General features: G+C 33.1%; 1 protein-coding gene across 2 annotated transcripts in view; it reads right to left on the minus strand.

Moving 5' to 3' along the window:
• The window catches only part of DGKB (diacylglycerol kinase beta), a 337,113-nt gene that overhangs the window by 224,435 nt on the left and 97,486 nt on the right, over positions 1–15,192 (minus strand). For both annotated transcript variants that reach the window (XM_053956128.1, XM_053956122.1), the window contains exons 11-14: positions 12,383–12,500; positions 9,592–9,680; positions 9,395–9,511; positions 5,187–5,285 (exon numbers count right to left, since the gene is read on the minus strand). In XM_053956128.1, coding sequence (XP_053812103.1) covers positions 5,187–5,285; positions 9,395–9,511; positions 9,592–9,680; positions 12,383–12,500 — 423 coding nt within the window. The remainder of the gene's footprint in view (positions 1–5,186; positions 5,286–9,394; positions 9,512–9,591; positions 9,681–12,382; positions 12,501–15,192) is intronic.

Genomic DNA, 15,192 nt, shown 5'->3' on the forward strand with positions numbered 1-15,192 from the left:
TATTATTTTAACATTGAACTGTGTTTGTCGAACAGCTAATTAGTTAGGAAGATACATTTTCCTCCAGGGCAATTATTAATTTCCTTCTGACTTCAAAGAAATGAAAAAGCTCTTAGCGTAGATAAGGACACCATTATATTTAGTCTGATTTAGATTCTCAGAGAACTGAAGCTGCAATATGAAATACAATAGAGAAGCAAAAAAGTGTTTTGTTTTGTTTTTAAATCCCTTTCAGTTGCTATGTCATTACTTAATATTCAACAACCAGATCTAAATTCAACTCCCCCCTCCAAGCATATATATTAAAATAACTTTTTTATAGTATCTTTGTTCAGAAACTCATGATAAGGCTAGTACTCAACTTCAAAGGATTGAGTTGCTCATAAATGCTTACACACTGCACTGATTTTCTGTGTTTCATGTTGAGCTTGGAGTCAACTGAGCTAAAACTGATCTCTCTACTATTATAAAAACAGAAGAATCATTTTAGGATTAATAACTGGAAAGGGGATTAAGAAAGCTCATTCTTCAACCAGGCACTGCTAATTCCCTTTCTCTCTCTCTACAACCCTGCTTTTCTATATGAATAACGTCTACATACCTCACAGGAAAATAGTATTAGTGAAACATATTACCAGACATGGAAAAATATCTAGTGAACTATGTTGTAATTATAATATAGCCAGTAGCTATTCTATCTGGTCTAAATACTAATAGTGAAAGAAAATTCTTAAACAGTATTTTCAACTTTAATTCTGCATTACTTTTTGTTAGAATGTCAATACACCTGCCATATTTACAAAAAAGTTTGAAGCTATAGGTCATAATGCATATTGAATAAGTTGAATAAGGTACATTACCTATCTCAAACACGTGTAATCTGCTGTGTATCTTGTTCTACATGCCTAAATAGAACTAGTTATAAACAAAAGATTTTGGAACATTCATGGTTTTGAACAACAAAATATCAAAGAAATCAGATATATCTGTTTCCTCCTCCCAACTGTATAGCCATCTATATTTTAAAATAAGAGGTCAAGTGAATTTGACTTATGAAGGTATTTTATATTAGTGTATATAAAGAAATGCACACTATGATGCATAAAAATTCTACGTATTTTATATATACCAATTTAGGTCTGTATATATAGTCCATATTTACATAGATTGTATTTTTGCTTAAATGACTTTGTCCTAAAACGTTGTAGCATCTTCACTACCCAGAACAAAAGTCAAATTCAATCACAAGAGAAAAGAAACAAAATGGAAACTGTTTCAAACTTTTTATCATGATGACCCATTTTTTCACAAAATGCAAAACAATGAAGTTGGGTATCAAAACACAAAGAAATGTACCCAGTTTTAAATTTTTTTTTTCATTCTTTACGTTCAATATTATACCAGAGCCTCTACCATTGAAATAAACTGGTTACTATGTGGACAGTGATACTTGTCATATAATGCTCACTTCGTAAGCAGGGTACCTTATGTTTTACAATTTATTCCTTAAGTTTATTTTTATTCCACAATTAAAAGTTTTAATTATAATTTCAAAAATTAATGCTAGAAATTAAATGAAAAAATTAATTGAAAAACTCACATATACAACAGGAAAATCAAAATCATCATGTATTATGAAATAAATACACATTATTATTTACTAATCTTTTATTGGTTGGTTTGTCACTATCCAGGGCTGTATCTACTTTGGTAGGAAATTGAAAATCTAATTACTTTTCTACAGACATAAATAAAAATTAGAACATCCTATATGTTCATCATTAAATGGGGCGACGTAAAGGAAGGCATGAAATGAAGACAAAACGTATGCTAGCATTTTTCTCTTTCTGCCTTATAAAGGGACAGGGTGAGGGAAACTGTCTCATAAGCAGAGACCAATCTTGCTTTCTTCACTACTCACTCATCTCATTCCAATACCCAGTTTTAAACCTGGTTATGATCTAATTCTGTACTCCTGGTAGGCTACGATTCAATTGAGTTAAAGATTTTTAAACTCACTGCCAGTCAACCTTATCATGAACTTTCATTATGTGCATGTAATTAATTGGGTCCAATGAACAATATCAGTACTGAGTTATAGACTTTTCCCCCCCCACCATATAATTAGAATATAATTACCCACAGGATATCAGAATGATGCAAAACCTTTCCTCTAAATGTGCCCTCATTAGGAAACAAGTCTCAATGTACATTTATTCAATCAGTATGAATTAATTAAAATGTTACTGAAATAAAAGAGAGTAACATTAAAGTGTATTTGACATCTATTAAAAGACTATCACTTGAGATCTGCACACCGTTTATAACAAAACTCATTTAACTTGAATAAAAAACTTCACCATACAACAAGCCTTACATATAGTAAAGTAAAAAGGACTGAAGTTGACAGACTACATTTTACTAAAACATTTAAAATTGATGCTGTGAGATATGAAAAATCTTTACAAGACACTGAATCTAGACAGATGTGATGTTTTCATGATGTACACAGTATCAACTACATGAGTTTCCCCATCTTTTTTTTTCAGCTGACAATGTAGCTTATCATATTTAAGAATAACATTTGAAAAGCTCTATTTTTGTGCAGTTTTTAAGATGGGAGGACCCCTATTTAACTTATACCTGCTATCTAACTTTTACATGACAAGACATTTTGGTTCTCTCTCTAGCCACTAAGAGTCACTCAGCTGAGATCATTTTCATAGCACCGGTATAACACATGGTGCTGTGAAATGCAACGTGTGAAAAAGTCCTTTAACTCTGTAGAAATTGTTGAGGCTGGACTTCACAAGAACAGAAGAAATGAGACATGAGAAATGCTGGATGAAAAAGGAAAAAATATGAATGTCCGTAGTTCTGCAAAAGAGAAAAGACGAGAAGGGATTTAGCCTGTGCCCTTGTAGGAAAACTTAGGAGAAGGCATCTTGTTCTGAGATTAATTCTGCAGCTTTCTGAAAGAAATTTTCCAAAGTTACAGGTGGAAAGGAAGGCCAACATTTTTAGGAGATCAAAGATACAAGATTTTTCATCTTGCTATTTTCCTTATATTCTATGTGAGAAGAAAATACATTCTTCTCTGACACCTCAAAATGCTCAAGGATATGCCTGGTACACCAAGCATTATGGACATCTTGTTTTATTTACCTTCCACAGCATTGCAAGAATATTAATGCTCAGCTGATCATTGAAGTTAAATGTGTGACCCAAGCGAAGGACCATTCATTCCACTGTCATATTTGTATGTCTGAGCACATAATTTTTATTAACAGACACACTTCCTATTGCATGGTTAGATGGTTTTCCCAAGAATATATTCACTGGTTTTGCTGTCCTTATTGAGAATGCTGGTCTCACGTGCACTGAAGTATTATGTTTCTCAAAAGGAATCCCCATAACAGGAAATGGGAGACACTAATTAAAAAATTACTAATACAAATCATATGTACTCTATAACCAATCACTTTCAGAAGAAATTACTCTTAGCTAGGTCAGTGAGGCAGTATTTGTAACATAACTAAATGCAGGACTTTAATGCATTTTGGAAGAAACTACTAGATGAAAAAATATACCACAAAATTATAAAGTTCCCATTAAATCACAGTAAAATATATTTTCCATTCTGAACAATATAAATTGTGCTGAAATACATGTCTTGTGCTGCATTGATAGTAACATGATTCCAAAACAGGAAAACATATTTATTTCTGCTTATGCCTTGCAAATTCGGAGATAAAACAAACCTATTCAAGGGTGATTTGATTCTAAAGTGGTTCTACATATCCTCTAAACAACTTAACTAAACACCAATTGTGGAATAAAAATCTTAATTCCTTTATCCCTCTTCCTCTCCTGAAAAGAAAATGTAGTTATGCCAATATAACCGAAGATAAAATTTCATGCTGAAGGTTCATTCTGTTAATACCAAGGGCAAGTGATAAATAACATTAATTTGAAAACAATAGCCCAATAACAGAATCATAATTTCCAGATGCAAACTTTTAAAGTATGATCTCAAATCCTGAAAATTAAATAAGGTAATACAGAATATAATCATTCAACAAACTTAAAATAGTATTTTAAAACTATTAATCAGAACTTGTCCAGATAATACTAAAATACCATAAAGACACATTAAAAAGCCACTTTTGTGACTTAAAAAATATTTAAAATATTTCATAAATATTAAAGGCAGGTTTCTATTGGATTGTTTCATTGAGAGCAATGGAATAATCCCACTTTACACAGGTAAAGGGCCAAAGTCTAACATCTGTACCTTAACAGATTTATAAACAAACAGCCAAAAGGATTGATCAGAAAACAAGTAATTTACAATAGACACAAATATTATTCCTAATGATCAGCAACTGGTTTAAGATAAGGATGTATATTTTCTTTTTTGCCTCCCCTCAATAAATTACACTTTCTTAAGTTCAAGCATTTTTTACACTTATTATGAAATATATTTAGAGGACCACTCATCTGTTCTCTTATGAATATGATGATGCTATGACTTTCATCAGCATAAAATATCCAATTTAATATGTGAAAACATAAGTTAATTCTCAAGCTCTTTTTTAATGATAAAATGGTCATCTCTTTTCTATACAACCTACACATAGCATGCATTTTTATTTTCATTGAATTGAGTTATTGTTTTTGTGGACAGAGAAATTTACTGTCCACGACTGCAGAATAAAATATACTATAATGTTGATGCATAGCTTACTGCAAGACCAGTGTCATCATTCCAGGTAACCTCCGGCTTAGATCAGAGACCTCAGCATTGCAGATATACAATATGCATCCCAAGCAAAAACTGCCCATAAGAATAACTTCATTATTCTGGGAAGTTGGATCTATAAAAGATGTAAAATGTAGAAGTGTTCTGCCTATACAGTTTCTGGTAAGTACAGTCTGAATAAGTGATAAAACCTGAGTCAGCTTCAGTTATAATATGCCCTACAGAAGGTTCATTCTCACATGAAGGAAAATGCAATATGCAGAGGGTAAAACACACGCCTATAAACTCATGAGCCAGGATTTCACATTGTGTTTAAGGTTCACACAGATCTGTGAATTTAACAAATATCTGGAAGCCAGTCCCAGCAGCATTTTAATGTTGCATTTGAGAGAGGATTACATCTGAAATTAACATACAAACTCACCAACACTACTGGGCAGATTGATGTAGGTGGTAAAATATGATCCTTCAAAGGTCCACAGTCACATTCAGGTTTCAGATGTGAAGCACACTTGTTATGCAACTATATAAAGACAGAAAATGAAGATTCAACTTAGACATTTTTCTATTATAGCAGAAGAAAATGGGCATCCTAGAATGGGGTGAGTTTCATTAACCTAATTATTACTGAAGTGCTGGAAGGAAAACAAAACACACTGCAGTAGAAAGTTCCCTGGGATGGACAAAACTAACATACTTTGATTGAAGAATGATCAATTAAAGTATTTTTCAGTTTTGAAATTGTATTTGTGGATCAGCACACAAAATAGGAACATTGCAAAGCAATACATAAACAGCAGCATACTATTACTGGTGACCAAAAGCTTCATTTCAGGAGAGAGCTTCTTGCACTGAGCCAGGAACTTCTGTTCTACTACTAGTAAGTAATTCAAGGCAGCTTTTGGCACTATTGGTGTAACTCTGCTTCCTTCCTGAAACTGATAGCCACTAGAGATTCAAATATAAGAGAAGAACACAGCAATATCCTATGTTAAGCTTCATTGGGTAAATTTTGGCCTTGATTGAATCAGTTTTCAGGCTTCCACTGACTGCTGAGGAACTGGAACTACTCTCCTTTTTCTAATTTATGCTTAGAATTCATCCAGTTTTTTGGAAAGCAATGACAATAATTCTACTCTGAAAACATGAAAAGAATATCCTCAGGTCTGCTGACAGGAAGAGCATGGACTGACCTCCATTTTCTTACAGAGGTTGCATGGACAAATGTGCATATAACAGGAACATAAAAGAGTAAAAAGAAATGATAAATGATGAAATATTTTGCATTAGCAATCAAAAGTTCCTGTTCATAATTTAGAATTTTACTCAATTCAAATTACTCTAAATATTCAGCCACACAGTACAAAGGCACAGTTATGTGCTTGGATCATGCAAAGCATTCACATTTAACTAGTATACTTTGCAATATCACTAGAGATAGTCGGAATAAAATAAAATTAATATTGTAAAATTTTGTGAAAGTTTACTTTTTCTGGACTAGATGATTGTAAAGGTCTTCTCCAACCTAAATTATTCTGCATTTTATCTCTGTATAGCTTCAATAAAATGCATTAAGGTGTTCAGATAGCATCCATTTCCCTTAGAGATGGACATTTTTGAAAAGATGTGCATATTTAGAGAAAAGAAAAATAATCAGGCTAATAAATATCATTCGTTTTGAGGTAAAATCTTGTTAATAAGTGATTTATAACAGGTAGCATATAGTATTAGTTCAACAGGTTCAAAAGCTGTTACAAAACCTGTAGTTCAATGCTTGCATCTGTAAATCACATTTTTTCAATGACTGACTCATTTTCCCTTAAATGGTTTAACTCATATGAACTCTATCAAAATTACAATAAAATTGTACCAATTGCTGATGTATATAAACTTTATTGGTAATATGGTCTTGATAAAATTATCTGGTACATTTAATTTTGACATGACATTTCGGAATTTTGAACTGAATGGCACCTAATATTAGCCTTGTCCATACTCATTTATACTGCAAAGTTACCTTTTTAGGCAGTTACTTAGCAACAGAAAATAAAAGTCTAAAGAGTTTTGATTTACTCTAAGTATTAAAGCCTTATTGTGAGGGTATTTTGGTAGTCCTGTAATCTAAATTATTTGTCATGCTAATTCCCTGCCTCAGTGGTAAGGCTACTTGTACCATAATTAATGCACACCAGGCCATGTTACATCAAATAAAAGTATCTTCGCACATTCAGTGGTAATTAGCAGCTTTGCTACTCAGTGGCATGCAAACGTATCTATGAAAAAATAGCTTAATCTTCTTATTAGTCTCTGCTGATCTCTGACAACAGAATTGGCACATGGCAAATAACAAAAGGTAGAAGAAATGTAGCTTTAATTAAAATAACACTTTGACACAAAGAAATAAAATAATATGCTTGTCTCTCAAAAAACTGTATTTTAGTAGGTTTTAAATACATTTCCCCAAAACTCCCTTATCCCGAACCTATCTCTTGTAGAATATTAACTCCTTCACAAACCTGCAAAGCAGGAAAAAGTGTATTTGCTGGAGAGAAGATGAGGGGAAAAAAACTGACATCACCATGGTGGAGAATGACAAATTATATGGAAGAGGGATCATGGATTTGGCTGAGAAGTCAGTATAACAAGCCTCCTTAGTGAAAAACACCTCTAAATTTTGGGACTTGAGTCAGTTATTTGACATCAGGAGTGACTTTATTAAGTTGTAAGGATATATATTTTTAAAAATCATTAAAGAGGTTCAGAATTAGTTCCATAATAAAGAGCATCCCCTTCGATTATAAGCTGTAAATGGGCAGTACAAGGAGTTGAAAAACACATTAATGTGATCATTATATAACCTCAGAATATCCATTCAAAAAACATGCATCTGTTAGAAATTCTAAACTCTTTTTCTGTAATAAAGGTATTACTATTAGAAAATGAAGCTAATGCAATAGAATATATCAAATGAAGAGAATTGCAAGTGAATAGGAGTTTGAAATATAATTTGTAATATTTAAATGTATTCTTTACTTGTGTCTAATTCACATCTGAATCTATAAAAAGAAATAAAAGTATTATTAAATTTATTTGAAAATACAAAATTACTTTTAAAAAAACCTTTAAATTAGTGATGGAAATAAACTGAAAAACTGTAAACCTTAGTGCCAACATTTTCAATTTCAGCTGTCAAAAAAGACATACCCATTTTTAATTGGAACCTTGACAGTTATTTAGGCATTTAAATAAGCACACAAGCACCCAAGACATTTTCAAAAGAATTTAGCTTTTTTCTTTAGAGTGATTTCAATCATAAATAATTCCTCAGTACTTCTTCAGTGATTAATAGTTTTTATGAAAATCCTCTGAATCTTTATGTACAACTTCAAGGAGTAAAATACCTTTACAAATCTGTTCCAGATCCACATGAACTAATGGGAAAAAAAATACTGCTGAGAAAAGATGGAATTTGTGACTTCCTTTGACTTTAGAAGTCAACATATGTTGCATAATATATATTTATTGCATGATATACACATATTAAACAGGTGTAAACACTTCTATATCTACAGCAGAACAGCCTTCTTTTTCTTGCTAAACACATATAGCCATTGCCTAGGTCTAATTATCTACATGAAAAACATTCTGGATTGGGTGTTTTACTCTTTACATAAATTATCCAAATTTTGACAGCAATCTGGACTACATATTTGCTTTCTTCTAAAATATTGTTTTTTAAGTAATCATAACAGCTTATCACTGAAAGCATCCTGGATCTATTTGCTTTGATGATGTTTCATATTTTGTATTCTTGTGTTAAGAAAATATGTCATAAAACATCCAAACTTGTACATTTAAAACAAACATTCACTAATGCCTCAGTCTCATATTATTATTTAAAGCACTGAACAAACAACTGCTGTTCCGTAACAATAATAATAATGATATCAGCAAAACCAGCAAATACACACCAAGAAGGGTGAAATCTCTCCCCATTTAGATTTAAATCCTGCCCTGGCTAGAAACAGAAATACTGGCATTGCTCTTTCTAGCATGAAGATCTCACTTATAAGAGCAGTGTCCCCTGAATGTCATTAGTTCCAGCTACTGGTTCCTGCTGAATAAGGAGTGCACAAAAGTTGTATATATTTGACTTGGTGCACAGATTACTATATAATCAACTTGCCTCTGCTATTATTCCCAGACTCTTGGAATCACTGTATCCTACCAGATGTCCTCAAATTCATTTGCCTGTCAGTACATCACCAATTAGACCTAATGTCACAGTGACCTTGATTTTTCCAGGTACTGAAAACTTTCTTAATCATTCTGTAGTGTAGATTGGGAATTCTGCTCTTAAGTGGCACATGTTATTTTCATATGGATATTGTCGTGAAGCAAATTTGCTTCATGACATATTGAAATAAGCATTTCATTACATGAAATAAGGATATTTGCTTGCCACAATTAAGAAGTCCTAAGAATACTCTGCAAACACCATTCCTTAAACACACACTAGTCATTGTTGATGACTAAACTGAATGAGACATTTCAAATTATGAGGCTAGAGAAAGACATTCAATGATTTTTATCTCTCGAACCTCGTGAAAGGTTTTACTGTAGTATACTCACTGTAATCTGACACCAAACACAGTGAAGTCCAGTCAAGCCTTGGTAACACTTTATAGTTTTGTGACACTTATCACATTTTGTTGGACAGTTTCCTTCTACCCAAAAATGGTGCATTACCTGCAAAAGAAAAATGTGGATATACATAGAGTTACTAAATTACCAGGTACATGGCAAAGCTAATGCTACCCCAAACTTACATCAGTATTCTTTTTAGACTTCACATATGTTTTGATGCAAGATGCAGGAGCTCTGGAGACACAGCGTTCATGGACTGTATACTTGCAAACTGAAAAAAAAGAAAGACGTTATTAGATGTTGCGGCAATGGTGTTTCTCACTACATTGCCATGAAACAAATAACATTACCAGCATGTCATCTCTAAGTAATCAATCCAATCAGTCAATGAAAACTCAAACTAGACTGCTTTTTCCATGGAATACAAAAGGCCAATTAGAACGAGAATATTATGCAAGTGAGAAATCCAAGAATGCACTATCATTGCATAACAGGAAATGCTTAATTAAATCAGACCTTACTAAATTTTTTCACAATAATTCCCAAATGACAAAAATATTAAAGAGAAATTGGTGACTGCCAAGTGGTTTGTGTTGTTTGCTAGTAGGAAGAAACATATATTTTAAGAACTATAGGCATGAGAGCAGCTGGCAAGCACAAAAATAAAAGCCAATGAATTTACGTTGTTCCTACCATTGATTTATAAATCAGAAATGGCTGATTAGTCCTTTTTTAATAGCAATTGTTTTCATGCATTCCATGTAATCATCATAACTTTGACTCCTATTTTACAAAATACCAACTCCTGAGAAGCATTTTTTTCCCCCTAAGCCCTCCGACACCAGTTTTAGGTGACTGTTACTGCTGACCAGGTCTGTAAAGATCATGCTAGCTGCATTTGGAAAACGTATAACGCAGGGTACAATGCAAAGCTCTCCTGACTTCAATGATACAACTGTGCCAAGATGAGGAAATAATGCTACAGCTTGTGCCTGCATTCAATAGAGTCAACTATTAAAAGCTGAGAATGAATTTCTCCCTGCATGGTACATGTCTCAGGCTTTTGACCTCGAGAGCAATTAAGCACAAAGTACTTCTAAACACCTTGCTTGCACCTATTACACAAACCCAGTGGGAGGTGCAGCCATTAATCAGACAAACTGCAGGGAGTAACATTGTTGATTGGACCATGGAGGGATGGTGAGGACCCCTGTGGTTCCCCCCTTTTTTTTTTTTCCTCCCACACAATCTAAAATGCAAATAATGAAATCTATAGCAATGCTTTGAAAATATACTGGAGAAAAAGCTTAGCTAAATAAGGAAATAGTGGAATAGTTTTGCAAGTAGACTCATGTCTCTTGCTGCATGAAGTAATTGAAAGGAGCATGTTCTTCAGACACTCTGAGACCACTGTTCTCACAAAATAAATGCCTAGCACAATAATAAATACATTCTCAAAAGACACACTCCAGCATAAAAAAAATACAGATCTTGCAAGGCTGGTCTTTTGGGACAGTTTATATAACTGGTCTACCCATTTCTGGTAACTACTGAAGGTGATCTACCTTATTTTCTTCATGGAACTCTCTTTCCAACATATATGGGTCTTAGTTCTTTACAATATCAGTCTGACAAAAAAGAACATTAAAGAATGTAACATTTCAAGATCTAATAGTCAGATGAGTATTTTATGTATATATTCCAGCTACTGTCATCAGCATTTAATAATCTCAAGTTGTGCAATTTCTATTTGTTTGGATTTTAATAAATGTATCTTTCCCATTTCATATTATGGTGAATGAAACAATATGATCTGAAAATGCATACAAGGATTTACATCCGAATTATATTTTAGATAATTCTGTGGGCCCAAGAGGAGAGAAATGGTCAATTCAAACCCCTCATTCATTCAGACTAATCTCAAATTAAATCAATAGAGATGTAAAGGCAGAAAGGTTTTCATCAGCTGCAAGGGGCTATCTTTCATGCCAAAATTGGTGAAAATTGGTTGCAGTAAGAAACCGATTATTTTACCAAAAAGAAAAATGAAAGGTGACTTGGTAACATGATGAGAAGAATACAGTTGGGCATTGAAGTTCTCATTAATCTAATGGAGCAGGGCATAACATGAACCAATCATTGGAATCATCCACAAGACATATTTAAATCAGAAAATAGGTCTTACAAAAAAAAAAAAAAAAAAAAAAAGATTAATAATTGGAACACATCACAAAAGAAAGATATGGATATTCCATTTCTGGAAACTGTAAATATTATGAGGTGGTCAAACACAGATTACTAGGAAATGCATAGATATAGCTCAAGGAATTAAAGGGTAGTAATTGCATCTAATAGCCTAATGAAGGTCAAATTAGATGCAGTAGCTTTTCTCTGCTCCTTTTCTTAAAATATATAATCAGTTAATACATGGATTGAGATTTATGACTACAAAACAAGTAACTATACAAAGCTTTAGAACTGTTACAGAAACTTGATTTTCCCAGTTTACAGAAACTGGGATTTTCACCTTCATAATTAACAAAAACAATTCTGTAAAAAATTTGGCTCAAAAAACATGGGACTTTGTCAAGTTGATACCTTTTGTACAAAAATTAGTAAAAAGAAAAGAGGAGTAACAAAAGTATAAAGTTAAAACCTAAGTCTGATACTCTCTAATAAAAAATAAAAAAGCAATAGCATTAGAGAAAAAAAGAGTAATAGACTCCAAAGGGAACTAACAGTGGTAACGCTTTGAAAGTAGAAAACTTCCTCAAACAACACATTTTAAAGCCAAATTTCCTGAAAAATTAAAAAAAGAACCATGGGCACTCAAGCAGAGAAGAGGAGGGAGAGACACTACTGTGGTGACAATGGTTTTGTAAAGGGAAGCTATTAGTTCTTTGTTATGCAGCAAGAACAACATTTCGAGGAACAGACATGTAAGCAAATGGACACTGAAATGTTCATACTCACAAGAACAGCAGAGACCTTGCTTGCCTACTCCGATCAGCATGTTCAAACAAAGATTACAGTAGGCAGGCTTGTTGAAATGTTTCAATCTCCATACATGCTGCCCATCATCTTTCACATTCTGCACAGGACATAAGAGAAACAGATTTCACTTAATAAAATAAACAGTGAAATATATAAGTGCCAATAAAAATTGGTGATTGACTCAAGAAAGTAAAAGACAAGCTGTTACTTCATTTAAGACTCGGCACCAGATCACAGCATAATCATTTTAAATACACAGGCAATGAATGATACAATAAAAAAATTCTTCAGAAGCTCATGGACATCCATGTGTTTCAAAAACAACTCAGAGAAAGCCAAAAGACTGCTGTCACTACTGCAACACAATGATATCAATGTAACTAGGCTGACATTAAATTACAACTAGTATTATTTTTTTTTTTCTAGAATAATCTAGAATTTCTAGAATAATCCTAAAAGTAATTGCAGTAATCTGCTGCAGGTCAGAAGATAAAACTCCCCAAAACAAACAATAGCACAGGTTTTCTAAAATCACACAAATATTCTTAATGACTGCCAGAATTAGTTACATATATCACATATGTGAAACAGGAAAACCAACCACACCACAACAACTATTCCCAGCTTTAAATTAAGTTAATCTATACTGCCAATTATCTATCAAAACCCATGTATTTAAGGGTAAGATTTATATCTTAGACCTCTTCTCCAAAAATGGAATTCTTACGCTTAAGGCCAACTTTTTCAGTCAGCTATTGCACTGTACTCAAATCTTTCATGAATAACCTGATCAACTCACTGGCACTTACTACTTAGGGGCCCACTGTAATTTACATGAATCTCTAAAATTTTATCAAATCACTCATTTTTATGAAACTAAGCTCTCTGTTAGATGATTCTCCTCTTCCTTCTTAATGGAATCCTTCTGAGGCTTCTCTGTTTTTTGAAGGCTAAAAAAATGATGTGCAGTTGGTACAGATGCTAAATTAATTCTCTAAATTCCTGGCTTCTTGGCAATACCATCCATGAGGCTTTTTCCTTTCTAAAATCACCAGAGGTTTTGATTCTAAAAAACCTAGATGACCCTAATGTAATACCACTAGATTTTCTTAAAAAAAACTTCATTTCCATTTTACAAAATCCAACATCCAATGGAACACAGACAGTTAATGTCCATCAGCTGCTTCCTTGTGTATTGCTGAAACTCTATAATCTTCTTGGTCATGTCATTGCCAAAAAAGAAATTGCCATATAGCTAAAGCAAGTCACACCAATCTGTTTCTCAGAAACCACATCAACAGCTGGTTTTTATCCAGTTTCTGATTTCTCACATCAAACTACTATTACTTGTCATCATGTATACACAATATTCCTGACTAGATTTTCAATATGATGGTTTTTTTCACTGATGAGAATAGCCAATGTACATTGGCGAGCACAAATTTTAATAAAAATTTAGTTTTGTCCTATATTAGCATATACTGTATGTTATGTTCTTAAGAATCACTATTGCTCTGTAATAGAATTAGAAGTTGATACAAGTTAAATACAATGAAGACTTCATCATCCTTGTGGACAAAAAATAAAAATCCTGAAGCAAAATCAGCACTCTAAGAAATTAAGAATGATTGGCTCAAAGCTTGGTCTAATCCAGAATACAACTTCGAAAATTTCCTACAAGTTACCTAGAAACAAAAAAAAAACTGAAATCCATTAAAATATTTTTTTTTTCTCTAGTATATCAGGATCAGAGCATAAGTAATAGCTGCCCCAATATTACCAGCAGGAGTTCAAATGCCATCTCTGACAGCTGGGCAATGTCAGGGTCCCCTTTCTGCAGCAAAAGCACAGCAGATGCCTAATGTGGGATTCTCAGGCTGGCAAAGAGTGTGGAAGTTTTCCAATTTCCCCTGAAGAAGCAGAAATAGATTCTGCAGCTGTGAAGCACTAGAAGCCTGTCAAGCTCCTTCATGACTGGCAGCTGAAGAGGATGTATTCCGTTAAACAGAGCTCTCTAACTTCTATTTTTCTTCTCATCTTACTACCATATTCCACACATTTTTGAAGTATTGTTAAACTACAATATAGCACGTGAATTTCAAGCCTTCTACAGTAGGCAATTATTCTTTAGATAACAAAGACCATGTAAATCCTTTTGAGATAAAAACAGCAGACAATGTACACTTCAATTTTAACATCACTCAGGTCATCAACACATACAGTCATAAACCACAAGCACTTAAAATGTGAACTGACCAGCCTTCCTTAGCAAAATACTTGCTGTTTAGGAAAATTAACAGAAATTCAAACATATGCATAAACTTGCCCCTCCTTCCACATTAATTTTGTACTACTTTTTCGTTTTAATTTCATTTTTAAAGAATGACCATTATATGTGAATATGTCGCTTCTTATTTGAACAGAACATATGGTCTAACTTAGCTGGCATTTTCCTTATCAGAAAAACAAACAAGTCTTGATGTGGGTGTTCTGCCAATTAAAACACTTAGCTGTGTTACAGACTGCAACTGATGCAAATCCATTACATAAACACAATGCACTTTTGGAAAAGAGCAAATTAAATTTTTGCTCTTGTGCATTGCCAAAAATAAGCAATAAAGTGCTGCATATGATTATGCATGCCCATAACTTTTTAAACCACCACCAAGAGAAAAAAAAAAGACATAATATGAAACAAAGCCACCTCAATGCAAGTCTTTAAGTATGAATAAAATCCACAATTCTGACACATCAGTGCATTTACTGACATTAACTCATTTTGCTTTCAT

Source organism: Vidua chalybeata, chromosome 1 (assembly GCF_026979565.1).
Source record: "Vidua chalybeata isolate OUT-0048 chromosome 1, bVidCha1 merged haplotype, whole genome shotgun sequence".
Taxonomy (NCBI): domain Eukaryota; kingdom Metazoa; phylum Chordata; class Aves; order Passeriformes; family Viduidae; genus Vidua; species Vidua chalybeata.